Here is a 17,063-nt window from a genome sequence, read left to right as displayed (position 1 = left end):
TATAAATAAGACAACCTATGTTATTAATATTAAGATATTCAAGAATAGATGTCAGGAATTACTAGGACTATCTTAAAACAGATATATTAATTGAATCTTGAAAAAAATTAGTATGCAGCTTTTCTTTCCCTTGTTTAAGACTTTTATCTCTATAGAACATTGGAGAACTAATACCATTTTTATATAATAGTATTGTTACTTTTGTGTATATAACCTTAAGCTACAATGATATCGAAAAATAATAACATCATATCCCATCACATAATTATTTGAAGTAGATTCTCTTTTGAGATTATCTAAATCTCCTAATTATATATGTAATTATGAATATTATTTTTTTAAATATCATTTAGGACTAATTTCTTAATATAATTTTATAAGTTATTAATCTAGACTACTTTGATAGCTAAAAAACTAATATAGTAATATAAAATACAAATTACCTACAAATGATAATATTTATTATAATTTATATCTTATAAGTTTATCTAGTAGTTACTAGTTATATAAAACTCAGAGATATAAGTTATAAATAATATTCACTAAGTATACTTTAATCTAATTTATGTTAAAATAATTCAATAATAACAAAATAATAATCATGATAATTATTAAATATTAATCTACATAAATTAAACCTATATGATAATTGTAATCATAATAAAATATAAATCATGTCTTTATGTAAAGAATAAATATAATTTCATAATCTTAAAGATATACATCTAAATAACTAAACAAATACCTAAAAACAATAATTGGAGTTTAATTATCACATGCAAAAACATGTCATATGAGAAAACTATAAAAGAATATCATAATTTATATATTTTTTAATAATACTGCATGAAATCCTGAATTAGACCAATCAATCCTATTTAATTAGGTAAACCTAGAATTGGGTTAAAATTAGTCCAATTAAGTAAGTTAAAAAAATCAAAATTTTGACTTTTTTCAAATTCTATCAAAACTTAATTAATCAAATCTAAATCCAATCAAGCAATCAAAATACTAGATTCAATCAAAATATTTAATTAATAATAAATCATATTGGTCAATTTTATAATTAAGGACACAAAGTAGAAATTCTCAATTTTTTAGGGGTAAAACTATAATTTTATAAAATATAAAATTAGAATTAATAAAATTTATAAGGTTAAAACCATAATTTTGAAATTCAAACCCTACTTCTCTTTCTATGGTTGCTGTCAGTGCGCTCGCTACGGTGTGCAATAATCGTTTATGTGTTTGTCGCATTATGTGATCGTCGCCTGTGCACCGCATGTTGCCACCTATAGTGGCAACATTACTTATCGCTCGTGTGGTGTTGTGTCGTCAGTGCCCATGCACAGTTGCTTAGTGGCCCCACCATTGTCGTGATGCGACTATGCACACGCTTCTACTCAATATAACCATTGGGCTTTGGTGTCCAATAACAAGGCCCGCAACCAGCAGATGCCACCGCAACAACATTGCAGCAACCGTCGCAACGGCACTACTGCAATCATTGTAACTGCCATCAACAGCGACACTATTGTAGTCATCGTAGCTGCCACTAGCAACGGTGCTACTACAACGATCATATGCAATGGCGATGTGCAGCCAATATACCCACCATAGGGCTATCGCACCCCACGGTGATTCCATTGCATAACCAACTATTGCCCACGATTGGGCTGATGATCATCGAAGACCGTCGCCCTCAATAATACCATCGTCAATAGTAAACGACAGGGTGGTCCATTAATCAAATCCAAGAAACCTTGCATCACCCGCAAGTAGGAAATATGATGGATTAAATAGAAAGATAGATCAACAATATACACAAATCATTGAAGCGTTATAAATCAAAACCAAATGATACATTTTCACAAGTGAATGGTGCTAATAAATAGATCTAAAGTATTTGATTTTAAAAAATTTGGCTCGATACTACTTGTAAACATAAAAAACATAATATGTTATTGTTATATGAAAAACTTTAATGTCATATTTGAAATCAAATAGTAATAAATCATATTTATTTGATATGTAAGGACATTGTGGATCCAAAACCCAAAGTGATGTACATATGCAATGAGAACTAAATTCGCCTCTTTTCGTATCTTTTAAAGGATCATTATTAGCGCTAGATTAGGGAAAAAAAAGATAATAAAAGATATAAAATTTCTCAATTATTAACTTACGTAATTAAAAAGAGATGAGAGAAGATCTATAATCTTTCAATAATATAATGTATCCACACATTTGCTCTTCTATTTATAAACAAGAGCAAAAAATCTAAAATAAATGATTACGAGAGTTTCTCCGGTCAATATCATTTTCTAAGAAATTTTATTATAATTAAACTTTTTTATTAGTTGATAATTATCAATAGAATTAAAATTTTTAATTAACTGATAACTATCATCAAAATTTAATCAAATCTATAATATATCTTAATTAAATATATTTAACGGATGCCAATTTTGAATCACACTTTTTACGTTCAACATTTGTCCATGTTGTGTTCCACACACGTAACACGACGTACAAAAAGAACTGTTGATATTTGCTTTCATATCAGTGACCACCTCCGAACCCAGCCTCGGCATCGCCACCAAGTCCTACTCCTCCACCACCACCACCACCAGACCCTCCACCAAAGCCTCCGCCAAACCCAACACCTGCACCAAACCCTCCACCAGCCCCGAATCCAACCCCGAATCCGCCGCCGCCGCTTCCAAGGCCCCCGCCAACTCCCACTCCACCACCGAAGCCACGTCCCGTTGCTCCACCACCAATCCCTCCTCCAGCTCCGGCACCTCCTCCAAGTGCACCCCCGGATTCACCGCCAGTGCTTCCTTCAGCTCCACCTCCAATTCCACCAATGCCTCCGAGCCCTCCGCCATCGCCAAGACCACCACCTCCACCAAGCCCACCGCCGGCTCCACCACCAAGGCCACAAGCTCCTCCACCGAGTCCACCTCCGGCTTCACCGTCAAAACCACCACTTAAGCTTCCACCACTTCCGAGCCTCCCATGACCAAACTCATGCCTAAACCCCTTGCTGTAGATATCATGGCCGAGGCCACCCTCGTAGCCATGCCGACGGCCATAGAAGTTCTTCTCATCACCCACACCACTGGCTTCGGTAGTGGCTTCATAAACCAAGGAAACAAGGAGTAATGCAACAATGGTCACAAGCCATCAAGCCGCCCCACCAGAGACTCTCATTGCACAACAACAACAACAAATTAAGGACCTCCGAACTAGGAAAAGGTTGTTCTCGTACTGAGTTAGAGCTGGCGAGAGTTATATAGAGATAGAAGAGAAGGTAAGAGTTGGTACCTTTTACTGCAACCCATCAGCCACCCGACTACAGTAAATGCGACCTCACACTTAGAGGCTAATATATATTACTTACTGTTACGGAGCTTGGTCTCAACAAGGTGGGAGAGAGAGAGAGAGAGAGAGGAAAAACTGTGGCCATGGTTTTGACTTTGGTCTAACAAATGAGACCACAGGACGCCGGAAGTCAAACCATACCCGGCAGTGCAAGTTGAATGGCGTCTCGGATGGTACAGAAACTGATCTCCGAATGCCAATGATATCCGCGTGCACTTAACTCTCTCTCTCTCTCTCTCTCTCTCCTCTTATTCTTCTCCTATTCTTGGGCAACCATGTCTTACCATATCTGTTACGGTCTTCTTATTGTCCTATTGAGCAAGCATATCTTATCATGTGTGTTCGTGAGAGGTAACCAATGCCCTGAGAGGATTGTTCAGACCCATTTGCATACAATCTCACATCGAGGGGGAATATGCACCAGTTATAGAATGTGATGGTTCTTTGCTTATTCTACTAATGCTGCAGGTCCGGGGCATACTGTCAAATCCAAACAAGGACTCCTGATGGCTGCTGGCTGTGCTAGCTGCAACGTTCAAAACCCGAAACAAGCTGAAGGTAGAGCATATTACTGGATGCGCCTAGCAGAGGTAAAGCTCAAGGATGGAATTACATATTGACATGTACACGCTCTCTGGAATGGATAAATCTTGTTAATGATATGTGTCCGGCGTTAAGGAGTTTCCATGGAGACATTCTATTGCTGGCCAAGGTGGTCTGCGTTGTTCGTTTCCAATATACACCGCTAACCATCTTGGACTCTAATGAAGTCCTTTTCCTTTAAAAAAAAAAAGACAAAATGGTCTCGGCCTTGATGAGATAACCTATATATAAGTTTGAGCAGAATGAAAATGGCAGAAAATATGACATCCTATGAATGCTTCAAGGCATCCATTGTAGCATACAACATAAAAGATCAAATGTAAAGTCCTCGAACAGAACAGCACCTGTCGTCCGAATTAACTCCAACATCTCACTGCAGCTCCAATTTCAGGTTCCCAGCACCTCTGAGAATTGACCACGTTAAGAGAATCAAATCTTTAGAAGTACTCACAAAGCATCTTGTGAGTACTCACAATTTCAGGTTCCCAACACCTCTGTGAATTGACCCTGCTGCGAACAAGTCTTTAGAAGTACTCACAAGGCATGTTGAGGAATATCAAATCTGCTTCTGTTACTATCAACACAACTGAAGAAGTCAGCTCTGCAACCAGTCTCTTGACACAGGCGCATGAACAAGTATTCCTTAAATCAAATCACTCTGCAACAGATGTGAGACCCGTAATAAACAAGCAATCTCCATGATGTCCATTATGTCATCCAAATGTGGGTTCATCTGAATCAAACTTGGTTGAAGATTTTCACGGGACCAAAAAAGTTTGATGTTCCAAGTCTGAGTCCCCATATTATACACATCTTTGAAGGCTATTATATGGAAAAAAACGAGAATGAAGTAAAAGAACCAAATATTGTGCTCTCTTCTGCTGTCTTCTGTACCCTCTCCGATCTGGCTCCCTAGATGAGAGAAGTTGCATCTTTCACACAAAGGGACATAATTGAAACCCACAAAAGACCATCAGGCCTCTTACTTTATTGTGCTTACACTGCAGATGAAACGAAGGCCATATATAAACATGATAAATGAAGAGTACCATACGACCATCATATCTCTTTCAGCATTTCTTTTTCCTTCCCTGCTCCAAATTTAACAAAGTGTCATGAACAGGGTTTAACTGCTACCATTATTTCCAAATTTTAACAGATTTGTCATGGCTAGCAGATGCAATCATTCCAGTTGAGTGTGATTGTGCCAAAGCTGCAATAACGCCTTCATGTGCTGGGACTGAAATGGTCTGGTTCTCAATCACGTTCCACAACTCCAGCGACTGCATAAATTGGAAGAGAAATAAGCAAGCAATGGAACCCATATACAAGTGGTTTCAATTAAGAGAAACCACTTAAATTGTATTCATTTGCCGAATACTGAGAAAGTATCCACACTAGATAAGATTTCTCATGAAACCTTAGAAAACATGTGGTGGAAGTTTGTAACCGAAGGTGACATTTTGTTGATGGTGAGCAGAGATTTCTACTAAGTTTTCTAACAATTCCAATCTTCATAGAGGCAAAACACACTTGTTGGATCAATAAATTAGAAAGCAAGCAGGATGAGGTTTAAAAGGCAGCTATATAAAGTAGTCATAAGCAGTGTTCTGCAACAGCATTAAAACTTTCAGGTTCTTTTGTTATTAGATGGTCAAAATATTTTTCTCAGAAGCAAAATTCCATAATGGTTGTTTAAGGTTCTAATTAAGACTTTTATAAACTCTAAATGGTTAAACAGCTTCCGGAGAATGCATGATAAACAAGGACTTCATTAGGATAGTGTCTGACAGGAGCCTATTCATATAGCCTCTAGCAGTTTGCTTGCTAATTGGCTACCATGCATATTTGTAAACAGATCTTGATATCAAAATTCAATACAAAGTGGTAAAAGCAGATTACTTAACTATTAGAAAAAGATAATAATGCAATGTTTGTACACCTTTCATGTATGGCATGCAAACTACCTAGACAACATTATATGATTAAGATAGACACATTTACCTGATAGCCTCCGATAATCAAAATTTGGGGGAATCTTGGGTGGAAGATACATGAATGGAACGGATTACCATTGGAGTTTAGTTCATGGATACAATCCCAGGTATGCAAAGACCATATTTTAACTAGGTCCTGACTAACAGAAGCAAGAGTATTGCCATTTGCATCCCAGCAAATAGAATGTACCTCCTTCTTATGGCCCTGTACTTCATAAAGATAGATTGTCAAACAATGAAAGGAAACATTGATCCAAGTATTCTAGAAGTTAAGAAGTTTGCCCAAAATGACCTGTAATGTGCGTGTAGTTGTATGTGTTTCAACATCAAAAATAGAAATCACATTTTCCGCAGCTGCAGCCAAAAATTGTCCACTTCTAGGCTGAAATCTTACCTGTACCGTAGCACCCTGGTTCACCAAAAAAAGATTCAAAAACTTGAACTTTGTGATTAACCAAGAAAATAAATAAAGATGTTATGAAACTAACCTTAGAAACACGGGTACATAAATACTGGTTGGCATTCCAGTACCTAATCTCACCATTGTCATCACAAGAGCAGAAGATATCCATCTCTTTAGGATGAAAATCAAGTGATGTTACATGTGAGCCGTGTCCCGTGAAAGTATTTAGACAATGAATTGACTACAATAGAAACAAGGGAACATAATAAGCATAAAAAGAATAATAAAAGTAACCATAACATCTAAACAGAACTAACATATGAATGGCTCTAAGCTTAGAGTTTTTAAAATGGGATATGGCTAGAAATGAAGAAAGCTTAAGAGATGTTAAATTAAGTGAAAAGTTTAGTGAAAAAAAATGAAACAAACATTAAGTGAAAAAGTTAAGAGATGTTAAATTGATGTGACTTAACAATTAATAGTCAGAACAAAGGAAAGATCAAACTTGGAAAATGCAGACAGATTTATAACAGAATGGTTGGAACTTAGAAGAACAAGGGCATGACCTAAAAAGGTGTTAAAAATCGGACTTTTAGATCTTACTAAACAAGCTTTTAGAAATAATTTGAGGTCACAAAATTTGATATGATTTAGTACATTGTATTTTGTAGTTATATCTCAGCAATAATTAGCAACTATAAACAACTAACAACCTACAATGTAAGTAAAGGTGTTAAAAAAACCATACTTCAGCTGCATTCCATATTCGAACAGTTTTATCAAAGGATGATGTTGCCAGCTGACTTGAGTTTGGCCGAAAACAGACATCTGTAATGATATGAGAGTGCTCTTGGGAACTGCTCACAGTTTGCAGTGTATCCATGTTCCAGATAACAACCTATCAGATAGAACATTAGATGGTAAGAACCCGATTTTTTCTAGATAAACAATTGCAAAATAAACCATGGCAGTTAAGTTTGTTATTAATATCCAACATGGATACAAATGGAAGAATCAGCAAACAGAAGAACACCATTGTAACCAAAGCAAAGAAACCCTACTTGTACATGAAGAACAAACAGAAGAGTTTCTTATATGAAATTCAGAAAATCCTTTGTTACAGTTAGCTAGAAGCTTAATATCTCCCAAATATGACACTTCCGTTTTCCTCATATCTCTCAACAGAATAAGTACAGATTTACTTATTTCATTTACCAGATTTACTTCTTTCTTTAGAATCAAGTGAGATAACATATGATTGTCCAAGGTTCGCCATGTCGTGACGTACCACCCGGTATGGGTGGTATGTACCTCTGACAGGGGACTGGTATAGCTCGTACTTACTAGTTTATTAGTACGCCCCACCGTATCAGGCATTGATACGTCGGTATGGTTCAGTATGTACTATACCAATGGCCGGTTGGTGCATTGGTATAGACCGATAAAACAAACCATGTGGTTGTCTATTTTTCGAATTCAATGACTCAGTACTGGTACAATACCATCATGCCAAAATGCATATGATGGCCACTTAATGATGAGTTCAACAGTAGCATTTTACTTTCTACTGTACATTGCAGAAAATTTTATTTAGAAGACAGCTAATGGACTATGCATAATCTTGGAGACAGGAATACTTGTTTAATATATTTTAACTAGTTGCAATATTAATAAGTCATTAACATGTGTTCCATATGATATAACTTTACGGAATAAATGAAGACTCCGTCAACATGTAAAATGCATATTCAGGTTTAAGATTTGCATACAGTTACTAGAAATGCCAGAACTTTAATTCTTGAAGTCAACCAGACTACTGCTACCACACAGGAGGCAAAGATGAACAAGAAAGGAGGGGGTAGAGAAGGGCGATAGCATGCATCAATTTGATGAGATGCATGCTTTCCCTTTAAATGAATAATGCACTCTTTCCTTTTTTTAATTGCTCAACAAGAAACAACATTTACAAATTCCTAGGCCATGGTTTTGAACTATCAACAGTTTTGATAAGTTGACTGTACAATGGGATGCTGACATGATCTCAACATGGAACCCTAAAAGTTAGCTGACAACCAATAGACTTGTTTGTAAATATGTAATATTGGAGCACTACAAGTTTCCATGACAATTTTACTTTGTAATGGAATTATCTATCGTCAGTCATTTGGGAGAGTTTTTAAAGGCCAAAAATACCAGTGGAATTGGCTTTTACCATGGTAAAGAAATAGAGATCTTGGCTCTGCATTTTCTTCATTCATCTTTTCCCTTGTTACACATATCACATCTACCATAGACAATCAACAACCTCTATACGTTCCAATGTTCTGTCTATGATGGTAACACCACACAAGGATCTCATCAAAGAGATGTTCCGCTTCCCTACAAGCCGTTAGCAGTCAAATGAAGAAATGTTCAACCTCCGTACCAACTTATGATTTCTTAAGGCAAGATATCACTGTATTTTGCAACTGAATGAATTTTGGTTTCTCCAACTTCGTGACACTAGTGCTCCCTAGTACTCTCCTTTCATTGACAGTGATTTCAGGTGAAACCTGTGGATTACGGTGAATGAGTCGGCAACCAAACTACTATGTAGCAAGGACCACCAGATGAGGCAACACATACTGTTAGAATTATGGTCATTGTCAGGACCCCTTTCATCCCCTCCCATGAATTATAATTCTTAAATTCCTTCTTCATTCACCCAAATTACAATTACTGAAGGGGAAACAGATTCAAAATTTTCTGTGGAACTCTATTGTTGCAATCACTAAATACCTTGGTATTCTTTTCCCAAGAGTAGTTTCGCCCTTGTTGCTAAATAGGGCTTTAAATGCTATGTTGGCTCATGTCGGCACATTACCAACACAGGTGGCATGCCAAAAAGACATTTAAACTTTCCCATTTGCAGTTGCGCTCTTCAGTCCTTAATTGCTACAAGGACTTGCATACTTACAGCAACTAATGCTTTAATCCCACCGAAACTTCTCTTCAAAGCTACACAAGAGGATTGGAAGTTCAACTAAATGTTCACATGCAATACCACAGAATTGACATGCAATGCCAACTGTGCTTTGTCTTATGAAAATATGAATCACTGAATTTACCCATCTACCTAGAAGGAGTACAAGGTTCCATCATTGCACCATTTATCTAGTTGAATGTCCAGTTTAATAATATTTTTATAGTAGTAGCAATGTTAGATGCTACTTAAACAATGCACAAGCAATTATTATTCACCTAGTATGTAATCTCCTTCACAACTTCGCGACATGCTTAAACAGTCATAAGGAGAATAGGTACATAGTCAAGTAATATTTCGTTTACCCTTCAAATGCAGGCAAATAGTAGATAAATTTAAAATGTATGTTTTTCAATCAATTTAAGATTGACATAACACCTTCTATAAGTCGCTGAGAAAGTTGTACAAGAATCATTTTCAAGCATCCTGACTGGCAACATCAAAACATTAAAGAATAGGAAATAGTTCGTGGATTTGTAACAGAAGTATGGTCTGATAAACATAACTCATTCTTGATTTTTCAAATAACAGATGCTAATTATGTAACATGGAACTTGATAACTATATCGGGTGGGAAAAAGTTACAGTACTTATGCAGCACCAACCTATACATCAAAGTTTAAACAAACAAATTCACAAATTTGCACTTTATACTTTACCATTTTATCATGCCCAGCACTAGCGAGCATCTTCCCATCTGAAGAGAAGTGACAAGCAACTACCTTGCTGTTATTGGTACGTATGCAACCAAACTCATTAAACGTAAAACCTAACAGGGAGATGCAGAACATGTTAATGGTTATTTGATAGGGATATGAAGGTGAATAACAGTTGGAAAAACAGGCACCATTCAAAGATTCCACATTGTGCTCGGCAGTACTTTTCAATGCAGCAAATATATCCCTTCCATCTCCATCATCATTTGAAAGGAAGGATTCAACATTGTCATCCAAAGAACCAACATCCCCAAAATTCTCCAGGTCATCCTGCAATAAAAAATTCACATTATCTTAATTAGATGTTACTAAACCACTATCTTCCACTTTTCATGATAATAAAACTAAAAGAGTTGTGTTTGGGCATACCATCTGATTTGAAGAAGAAACAAGTCCACCTGCTCTATCGGTTCCATACATCATCAAACTTTTGGACATGGTGCTTGCATTTTGCAGGTTGCTAGCCATCGAAACTCCATCACCAGTTGTATGAATGGAAGGAGTTGATGGAGGAGAGTTAGCAGAACGTGCAACAGTATTTCCTGTACCAGTACTATTTGCAGCTCCAGAAGTACTAGGTTTTCTCTTCCTGGTATTCTAGGAGTTGTGGGCAAATTTTCAATATCAATCAGTTTGAATTTAGAAAGATGTATAAATTCTCAGAAAGAGGAGGGAAGGAAGACTGAGAAGAAAGGGAGAGACGGAGAGGGGGAGAGAGATGAACTCTACATGAATACCTGTTGCAGTTGTTGTTCCTGCACCAGTTCATGTGTTTGTTGATTAGATGACTGCTGCATCTGGGTTGAGTTAAAAATTAAAAACAAGCGTTAGAGAAGCAGATAATGCTGTTTTTGCTAGGGAGGCGTATGTTACATATAGTAGCGTAGAGGTTAATGATAGATTAATTAGTCACATAAGCGCGCACATGGAGTTGGAAAACTGTAAACTCAAAGAAGGAATAAGGAACTATATCATTATGACAACTACCATCAAGCATCTCCTTACGGTTCCAAACATGGAGTAAAATGGCAAGTCAAGAATCTTAAAAATTAGTATTCAACATATAACATGACTTGTTACATACCCTAATTAATCAAGAATCTGTCATGAAACCGAACAGAAAATTTGCAGCTAAGGTTTCTAGTTCATTTTACAGTTTAGTGACATTTTATTCCCAAACATGTCAGAAGTTTTTGTTCAGAAGAAATTATGATCTCGTAGACACTAGCAAAAAGAGATAATTACAACACAGATATATACATGTTTGAGATAGAATGTATATTTCAAATTACATCAATTAAATTCTTAAAATATGACAGCCAAAAAAGAAAGATCTGATAGCCTAATCATCGGACAAATATTATTGCATGGGTCCCTACAATTGTGCTTCAGAGTAAAAAATTGATAATCCTAAATTCTGCTAAATCAGTAATAGACATAACAGAGATGTTTGGAGCAGACACCACCTGTGTATTTTCTTCAGTATGTCTATTATAATGAAGTTAGGATGACGGATGGCAGAGGCCATAAAATATTCTGCTTTTTTACTCTATATTTACATGTTTGTTTGGAGTGAGGAGATATTCCTGAATTTTGCTTAACGTTACATTTCCAAGCATAAGTCTATGTGACCTGGTAATAGATTGGTTTTGATGTTTGGGTAGAGTTGAATACATGTAAATGAGCATTTCCTGATCCTATTTAGAATCAAAAGTAGCTTGGTCTTTTATCAAATTTTGTTAAAATGGTATTGATGCAGGTAACACAAATCAAAGATTCCATCTGACAGTTCCACACACCATGTGTAACTCAGTTTTCATATCTTAAAGGAACTCACTACTTGTTGTCTCACTATTTGTACCAAAGTTCTGCACTTCTGGTCAAGCAAGATTGCAGACAAATCACTAGCATATTAATGGAATATTCTATGAATGAAATTAGGATAATACCTACCATGAAATAAAGCCTAAGTTCACATAATTATTATTATTATTATTTTGTGTGTGCTAGTGGTATCATTATGTGACGGTCCGCCAGATCAAAATCTTATGACTGCAACAAGTCCAAATAGGCCTAGACACAAGCCTGGTGTTTCTTATGTAAAATCATGTCTGATAATTGCTGCTAAGAGATCAGAGATTTCAGAATATTAAAATAATTAATTATTGTGAATTAGAAAATTAGAATACTGTAATCAAAAGTTTATTTAGTTGGCCAGTAGAGTGCCAACTAAATACCGGGATGGCAGAGGCAGTGCCAGTCAGGATCAATCCTATTACTAACCGTATCCAGTTAGCACAAAACAATGCCAACACTTCAAGAGCATCAATATATTCAATGAAACTATAAGTTTTAGCTAGAAGATTAAACCAAGTCAAGTATGGATCATATGACCTCAACATAATTACTTGTTGCTAAAGATATTCCCAATTTCCTATTAAACATATTTACTCGTTGCCAACTAAATACTGGGATGGCAGAGGCAGTGCCAGTTAGGATCAATCCTATACTAACCGTATCCAGTTAGCACAAAACAATGCCAACACTTCAAGAGCATCAATATATTCAATGAAACTATAAGTTTTAGCTAGAAGATTAAACAAAGTCAAGTATAGATCATATGACCTCAACAAAATCCATAACTTGATCCATGATACAATCAAAAAGTTCATAAGAGATTTTAATAGCATTCAGAATGGTTCGAAGATAGACATAAAAATCAATTTTCCATATATTTTTGCTAGCCCATCGGACATCTTTTGGACATTAGTATTATACTGTCATAAGACTTGCTTCTTTGCTCAACATCATGATTAAGATCCAACTATCTGTTTATGAGATACAAAACTTTAGATAAATCCACTAAAAATCCTCAAAATTGTATAGAAGTGACCTTAAAGTCTAACAACATACAGCCATATTTCAGCATGTAAACTGTTAAATTTTTACTCCACAAACTCTGACTTCTTAGGACTTTGTCTCCACAAGTTCCTAATTTACTAGACCATTTCTTGCCAGAACAGTCATGGTATACAATATGTTACTACATTCAGCAGGCCTATGACTCTCCACACTACTTATCTTGCCTTTTATTCATCAAATAATAGTGACTGGTCTACATAAACAATCAATTCAAATTATGACAAACAACTTGCCCATGAGTGAAATGAATAAATAGATCTTGAAAGTCGATGATGAGGAAGCTAACAAAGGTACCATGTAGAAGTAAACAGAAGGCTGAATGATATGTCACCTTCAGATATATGCAAGAGTGCAAGGTTCCAACCTCCCCAACATGCACACACAGAAAAATAAAAAAGAAAAAGAACAAACACAAAAGAAGAAAAAACACAAGGAAGCACCCAAAATGCAGCTTGAGTCTGCTCTTTGCAGTTTGTTGACCCATATCTACATTTGCAACCTAAGTTAAATTCAAACCTGTTCCACATCTTATCACTTTTTAAGGATAACATAACAGAACCAACCTTCATGAAAGCCTGATCCTGTCTGACCTTTGGCGAACTTGATTGACTAGGAGAACCAATTGATGCGTCATTTCCATTGAGTTGGCCATCTTTTCCACCAAGCTCACTCCTAGGCAAGGCTCGAAGCCGGCGCGGATCCATGCCATAGTTGGATGAATCAGTATTGCTTTGTGCCTGGGCCTGTGCTAAAATTTGCTGTTGGTGGTCTGGCGATAAAAGCTGAAACTGGCTCTGATTTGGTACAAACGGTTTGTTTACTTGTGAGCCAAAATTTTGGCGTAATTGGTCAATTCCCTATCAAATTGGTAAATCAGTACACAGGAAACATTGTCGAATAAAAGGAAAAAAGTAAAGTTTTTTTTAAAAAAGAGCAATTGTTAATACCCTCAAAGGCCAGCCCTTTAGTGGAAGACCATTAACACCTTGGTTCATCCCTGCAAAATAGGAAAAGCAAGTGCAAGTAAACGCAAGTTGCAGATTTTAGATATTTGTTACCATGGAATCAAATTTCAGGTACTGGGCTTGTATTAATCCAGGCCCCGCCCTGACCAGTACAGGTCCAATGTGTATGGCATATTGGCACATGGTACACCAGAAAAATAAAAAAACTTGATTTAGTATTCTCTCATATATTCTTGGCTAATACAATCAATATTGATTATAATAAAGTGATTTTGATTTCAAATATAACAAAATACCAAATTAAAACAAAAGAAATGATATGTATACAAAAGAAATTATTATTGAAGTGATTTTGATTGGCACATGGTTTGTAACATATGTTTTGAATACATAAATGCAAACAAAAGAAATGATATATAGTCCCTTCATGCAATATTTGAAAATCCAAGATTGCCAAGCTTTCATGATTTATATATGAACAATTGTTATATAATTGAAAGGACATGTGCAAGACAAAATCATTTTATGAAATTTCCAAAGCAGTTGCTTACCAGCGCCACTTAATCCAGATTTTGCCTGCATAATTCCTTGGCTATACAGTGAAGAGGGATCCATATGCAAAGATCTTTGTTCTGCACCCATGACACCCTTAATGTTCCACAACAGTTGCACGTAAGTTGACAGAATGAACATAAACATACAAGGAAAGATAAATGAAAAAAGGGACAAATGGTGCAAGGGATTACAGATGTCTGTTGATTTTGTCCCTGAATATGCTGCATGGCAGCAGATCCACCGACAGGATTGCTTTGGATAAACTGCCTGCATCATCAGTTTAGAAAGAACAAGTCATTGGTTCCTGTTACTAACGATCCTAGTAACAATGGGATTCAAACATTAGTCAATACCCTGGATGGCTGGTTGCAGATTTTAGAAGCGCAACTCTATTAGCATCAAGAAATTGTGGGGATATTTCAGTATCCACTGACTGTGGTTGTTTCATGCGCTCTTCATACATCTTAGCAGCCAATAAACTAGCTGTTGACGGGCCTAAAATGCCATTAGTGTTTGTTGCATTTATTGTCCCACCAATTGCAGGATGATTAGCACCTCTTCGGTGCATTTGAGCATGTTGCTGCTGCATGACTTGCAGTTGCTGCATATGTAACTGTCTTTGATGTTCTTCCTTTGCTTTTGTCCGTTGTGTCTGGGAGTTATATTGAAGTTCAATTGGACCATCAAGTGAACCAGCAAATGACAAAACATTGCCAGGAAGTTACCTCTATATATGCTGCAGCTACTTGAGAATGCTTTTCATTTGTTCTAGCAATGAAGATATCCCAGAAAACAGACCACCACTCAAATAGGAAGCCCCCAGGAGCATCAATTGCTGCAAATCAACCCAAGTTACATTGTTAACTGGTCCGAATACAAGTGTGAATCTTCTAAATAAAAATGATTGAATGTACAGATGATTTTCTTACAATGTTGAAGAAAATTTGTTCTGATTGGTTGGATGATTCCTTTATAAGTCAATTGTGGCATGATTCTTGCACAGAACAGTAATTGTATTGTTGAATTTTATTTGAAGTCATATGTGGCACGAAATCATGTTCACCACCAGCAAGAAACGTGAGATACTTAGTTTACTTTCTTTAATAGTAAAAGATATTTAGAATCTGCACTTGAGCGGATTTGTAATGTTGAACACCACATTTGCAGATATCCAAACCGACCCTATGTCAAACTCTTATCAAGATAGTTAAAAACCCAGGAATTGCCAAATACTACCACTTCTTAAAACCTATGAGGGAATTTGTATAATAAAAATAAAATCAATAGATCTTTCCCGCTTGATTATAAAGAAAGTATCAATAAGAAACAGCATAGAGAAAGAAGTTTACTCACCCACAGGGTCCGTCGAAACTTTTCCCTCTTCCTTGAAAGCTTTGGCAGTGGCTTGCAGGTTTCGTTTCAAAAGATAATCATGTATATAAACATCAAGCCTAACAAGAAAGAATCAAAATGAAGGAGAATTCAGAATAACCAACAAAGCATATAATTCCAAAATTCAAAATCCGAAACACAAACAAACAAAATCAAGGTTCGTCCTACTCACATCTTATCCGCTTCCCAGTTACTCTGAGCCATAATTAATGCTCCAATCCACGACACTGTACACGATCAATCTCAATTCCTGTTTCTTTTCAATCTTCGCCGCCAAATTAGCTAACCAGGCCAACAAACTCCAGACGCAGAAAGCAGGCAACGAGAATCCAAGAGAAAATATCGAGATCACGTCCTACATTACAGAAACCCGTATCAACATCGGAGATTCCAGTTGGAGGCAAGAAACAAAATTAGGATCAGCGACGAACACAAATGAACCCCACGATTGCAGATTACGCGAAGGCGTGTAAATGAATTTCGGAATCCAACCTTCAGACCGCCATCTCCTCTATAATTCCCGGATCACGACCGACATCTGAGGCCCAAAGAAAGACAGAAAATATGGAGATCTGGATGGAGGAGGCGAAGAAGGGGATCGAAGAAAGAGTATGTTAACGAGTTGTGATAAAACCGAAGGCGAGGAGTTCCACATTTACAATGAATGGAGAGAGAAGGGGAGAGGGGGAGGAGGGGAGATCAAACCGCTGCCTGGTCTCGAACTCCCTTGGCTCGGATCCGAACCAAAGCGTCGCATTCGGCCCGTTTAACTCCGAACCAGGTTCATTGTACGTCGTAAGTTATATGCGGGAAGGTAAGCAGTGGATCATGAACGTTAAAACTAAGAGCAAGGTTCCTGATCTTAAACGCATAGAAGTTTTCGTACGGATACAAAGTTTGGGAAGATAGGAGACGGCACAGCTTAAGGTCCGTCGGTGCGCGTGAGTTGAGCTTAAATCTCAACCGTTGGTTTTCATGAGCCGCCCAATCCCATGGCCCGGAGATATTATTGGTGTGGTGCGACGATGACGCCCGACGGTAAGAACATGAACTTAGCATCAATCTCAGCCGTCGATTGAACTCGTTCCGTGACACACAAAC

At 36.8% G+C, this 17,063-nt stretch overlaps 2 protein-coding genes across 2 annotated transcripts; both read right to left on the bottom strand.

Annotated features, from left to right (window-relative positions):
* Positions 1-2,562: 2,562 nt before the first annotated feature.
* Positions 2,563-4,792, bottom strand: LOC103984806 (uncharacterized). The gene is made up of 2 exons (XM_009402367.2): positions 4,648-4,792; positions 2,563-3,140 (listed from the first exon to the last, which is right to left on the bottom strand). The coding sequence occupies exons 1-2, from the start codon at positions 4,790-4,792 to the stop codon at positions 2,563-2,565; spliced, it is 723 nt and encodes a 240-aa protein (XP_009400642.2).
* LOC103984664 (transcriptional corepressor LEUNIG_HOMOLOG) lies at positions 4,199-16,654 on the bottom strand. Its single transcript, XM_009402211.3, has 18 exons — positions 16,394-16,654; positions 16,135-16,317; positions 15,924-16,021; positions 15,296-15,405; positions 14,924-15,222; positions 14,762-14,837; positions 14,567-14,663; positions 13,998-14,047; positions 13,614-13,907; positions 10,866-10,925; positions 10,498-10,725; positions 10,260-10,398; positions 10,072-10,181; positions 7,139-7,288; positions 6,476-6,631; positions 6,280-6,396; positions 5,995-6,192; positions 4,199-5,273 (listed from the first exon to the last, which is right to left on the bottom strand). The coding sequence occupies exons 2-18, from the start codon at positions 16,164-16,166 to the stop codon at positions 5,130-5,132; spliced, it is 2,358 nt and encodes a 785-aa protein (XP_009400486.2). The 5' UTR covers positions 16,167-16,317; positions 16,394-16,654; the 3' UTR covers positions 4,199-5,129.
* Positions 16,655-17,063: the final 409 nt, after the last annotated feature.

This window comes from Musa acuminata, chromosome BXJ2-5, assembly GCF_036884655.1.
Source record: "Musa acuminata AAA Group cultivar baxijiao chromosome BXJ2-5, Cavendish_Baxijiao_AAA, whole genome shotgun sequence".
Classification (NCBI taxonomy): Eukaryota; Viridiplantae; Streptophyta; class Magnoliopsida; order Zingiberales; family Musaceae; genus Musa; species Musa acuminata.
Note: the sequence above shows the minus strand (reverse complement) of the source record. Positions and strands in the feature narration are given on the sequence as shown.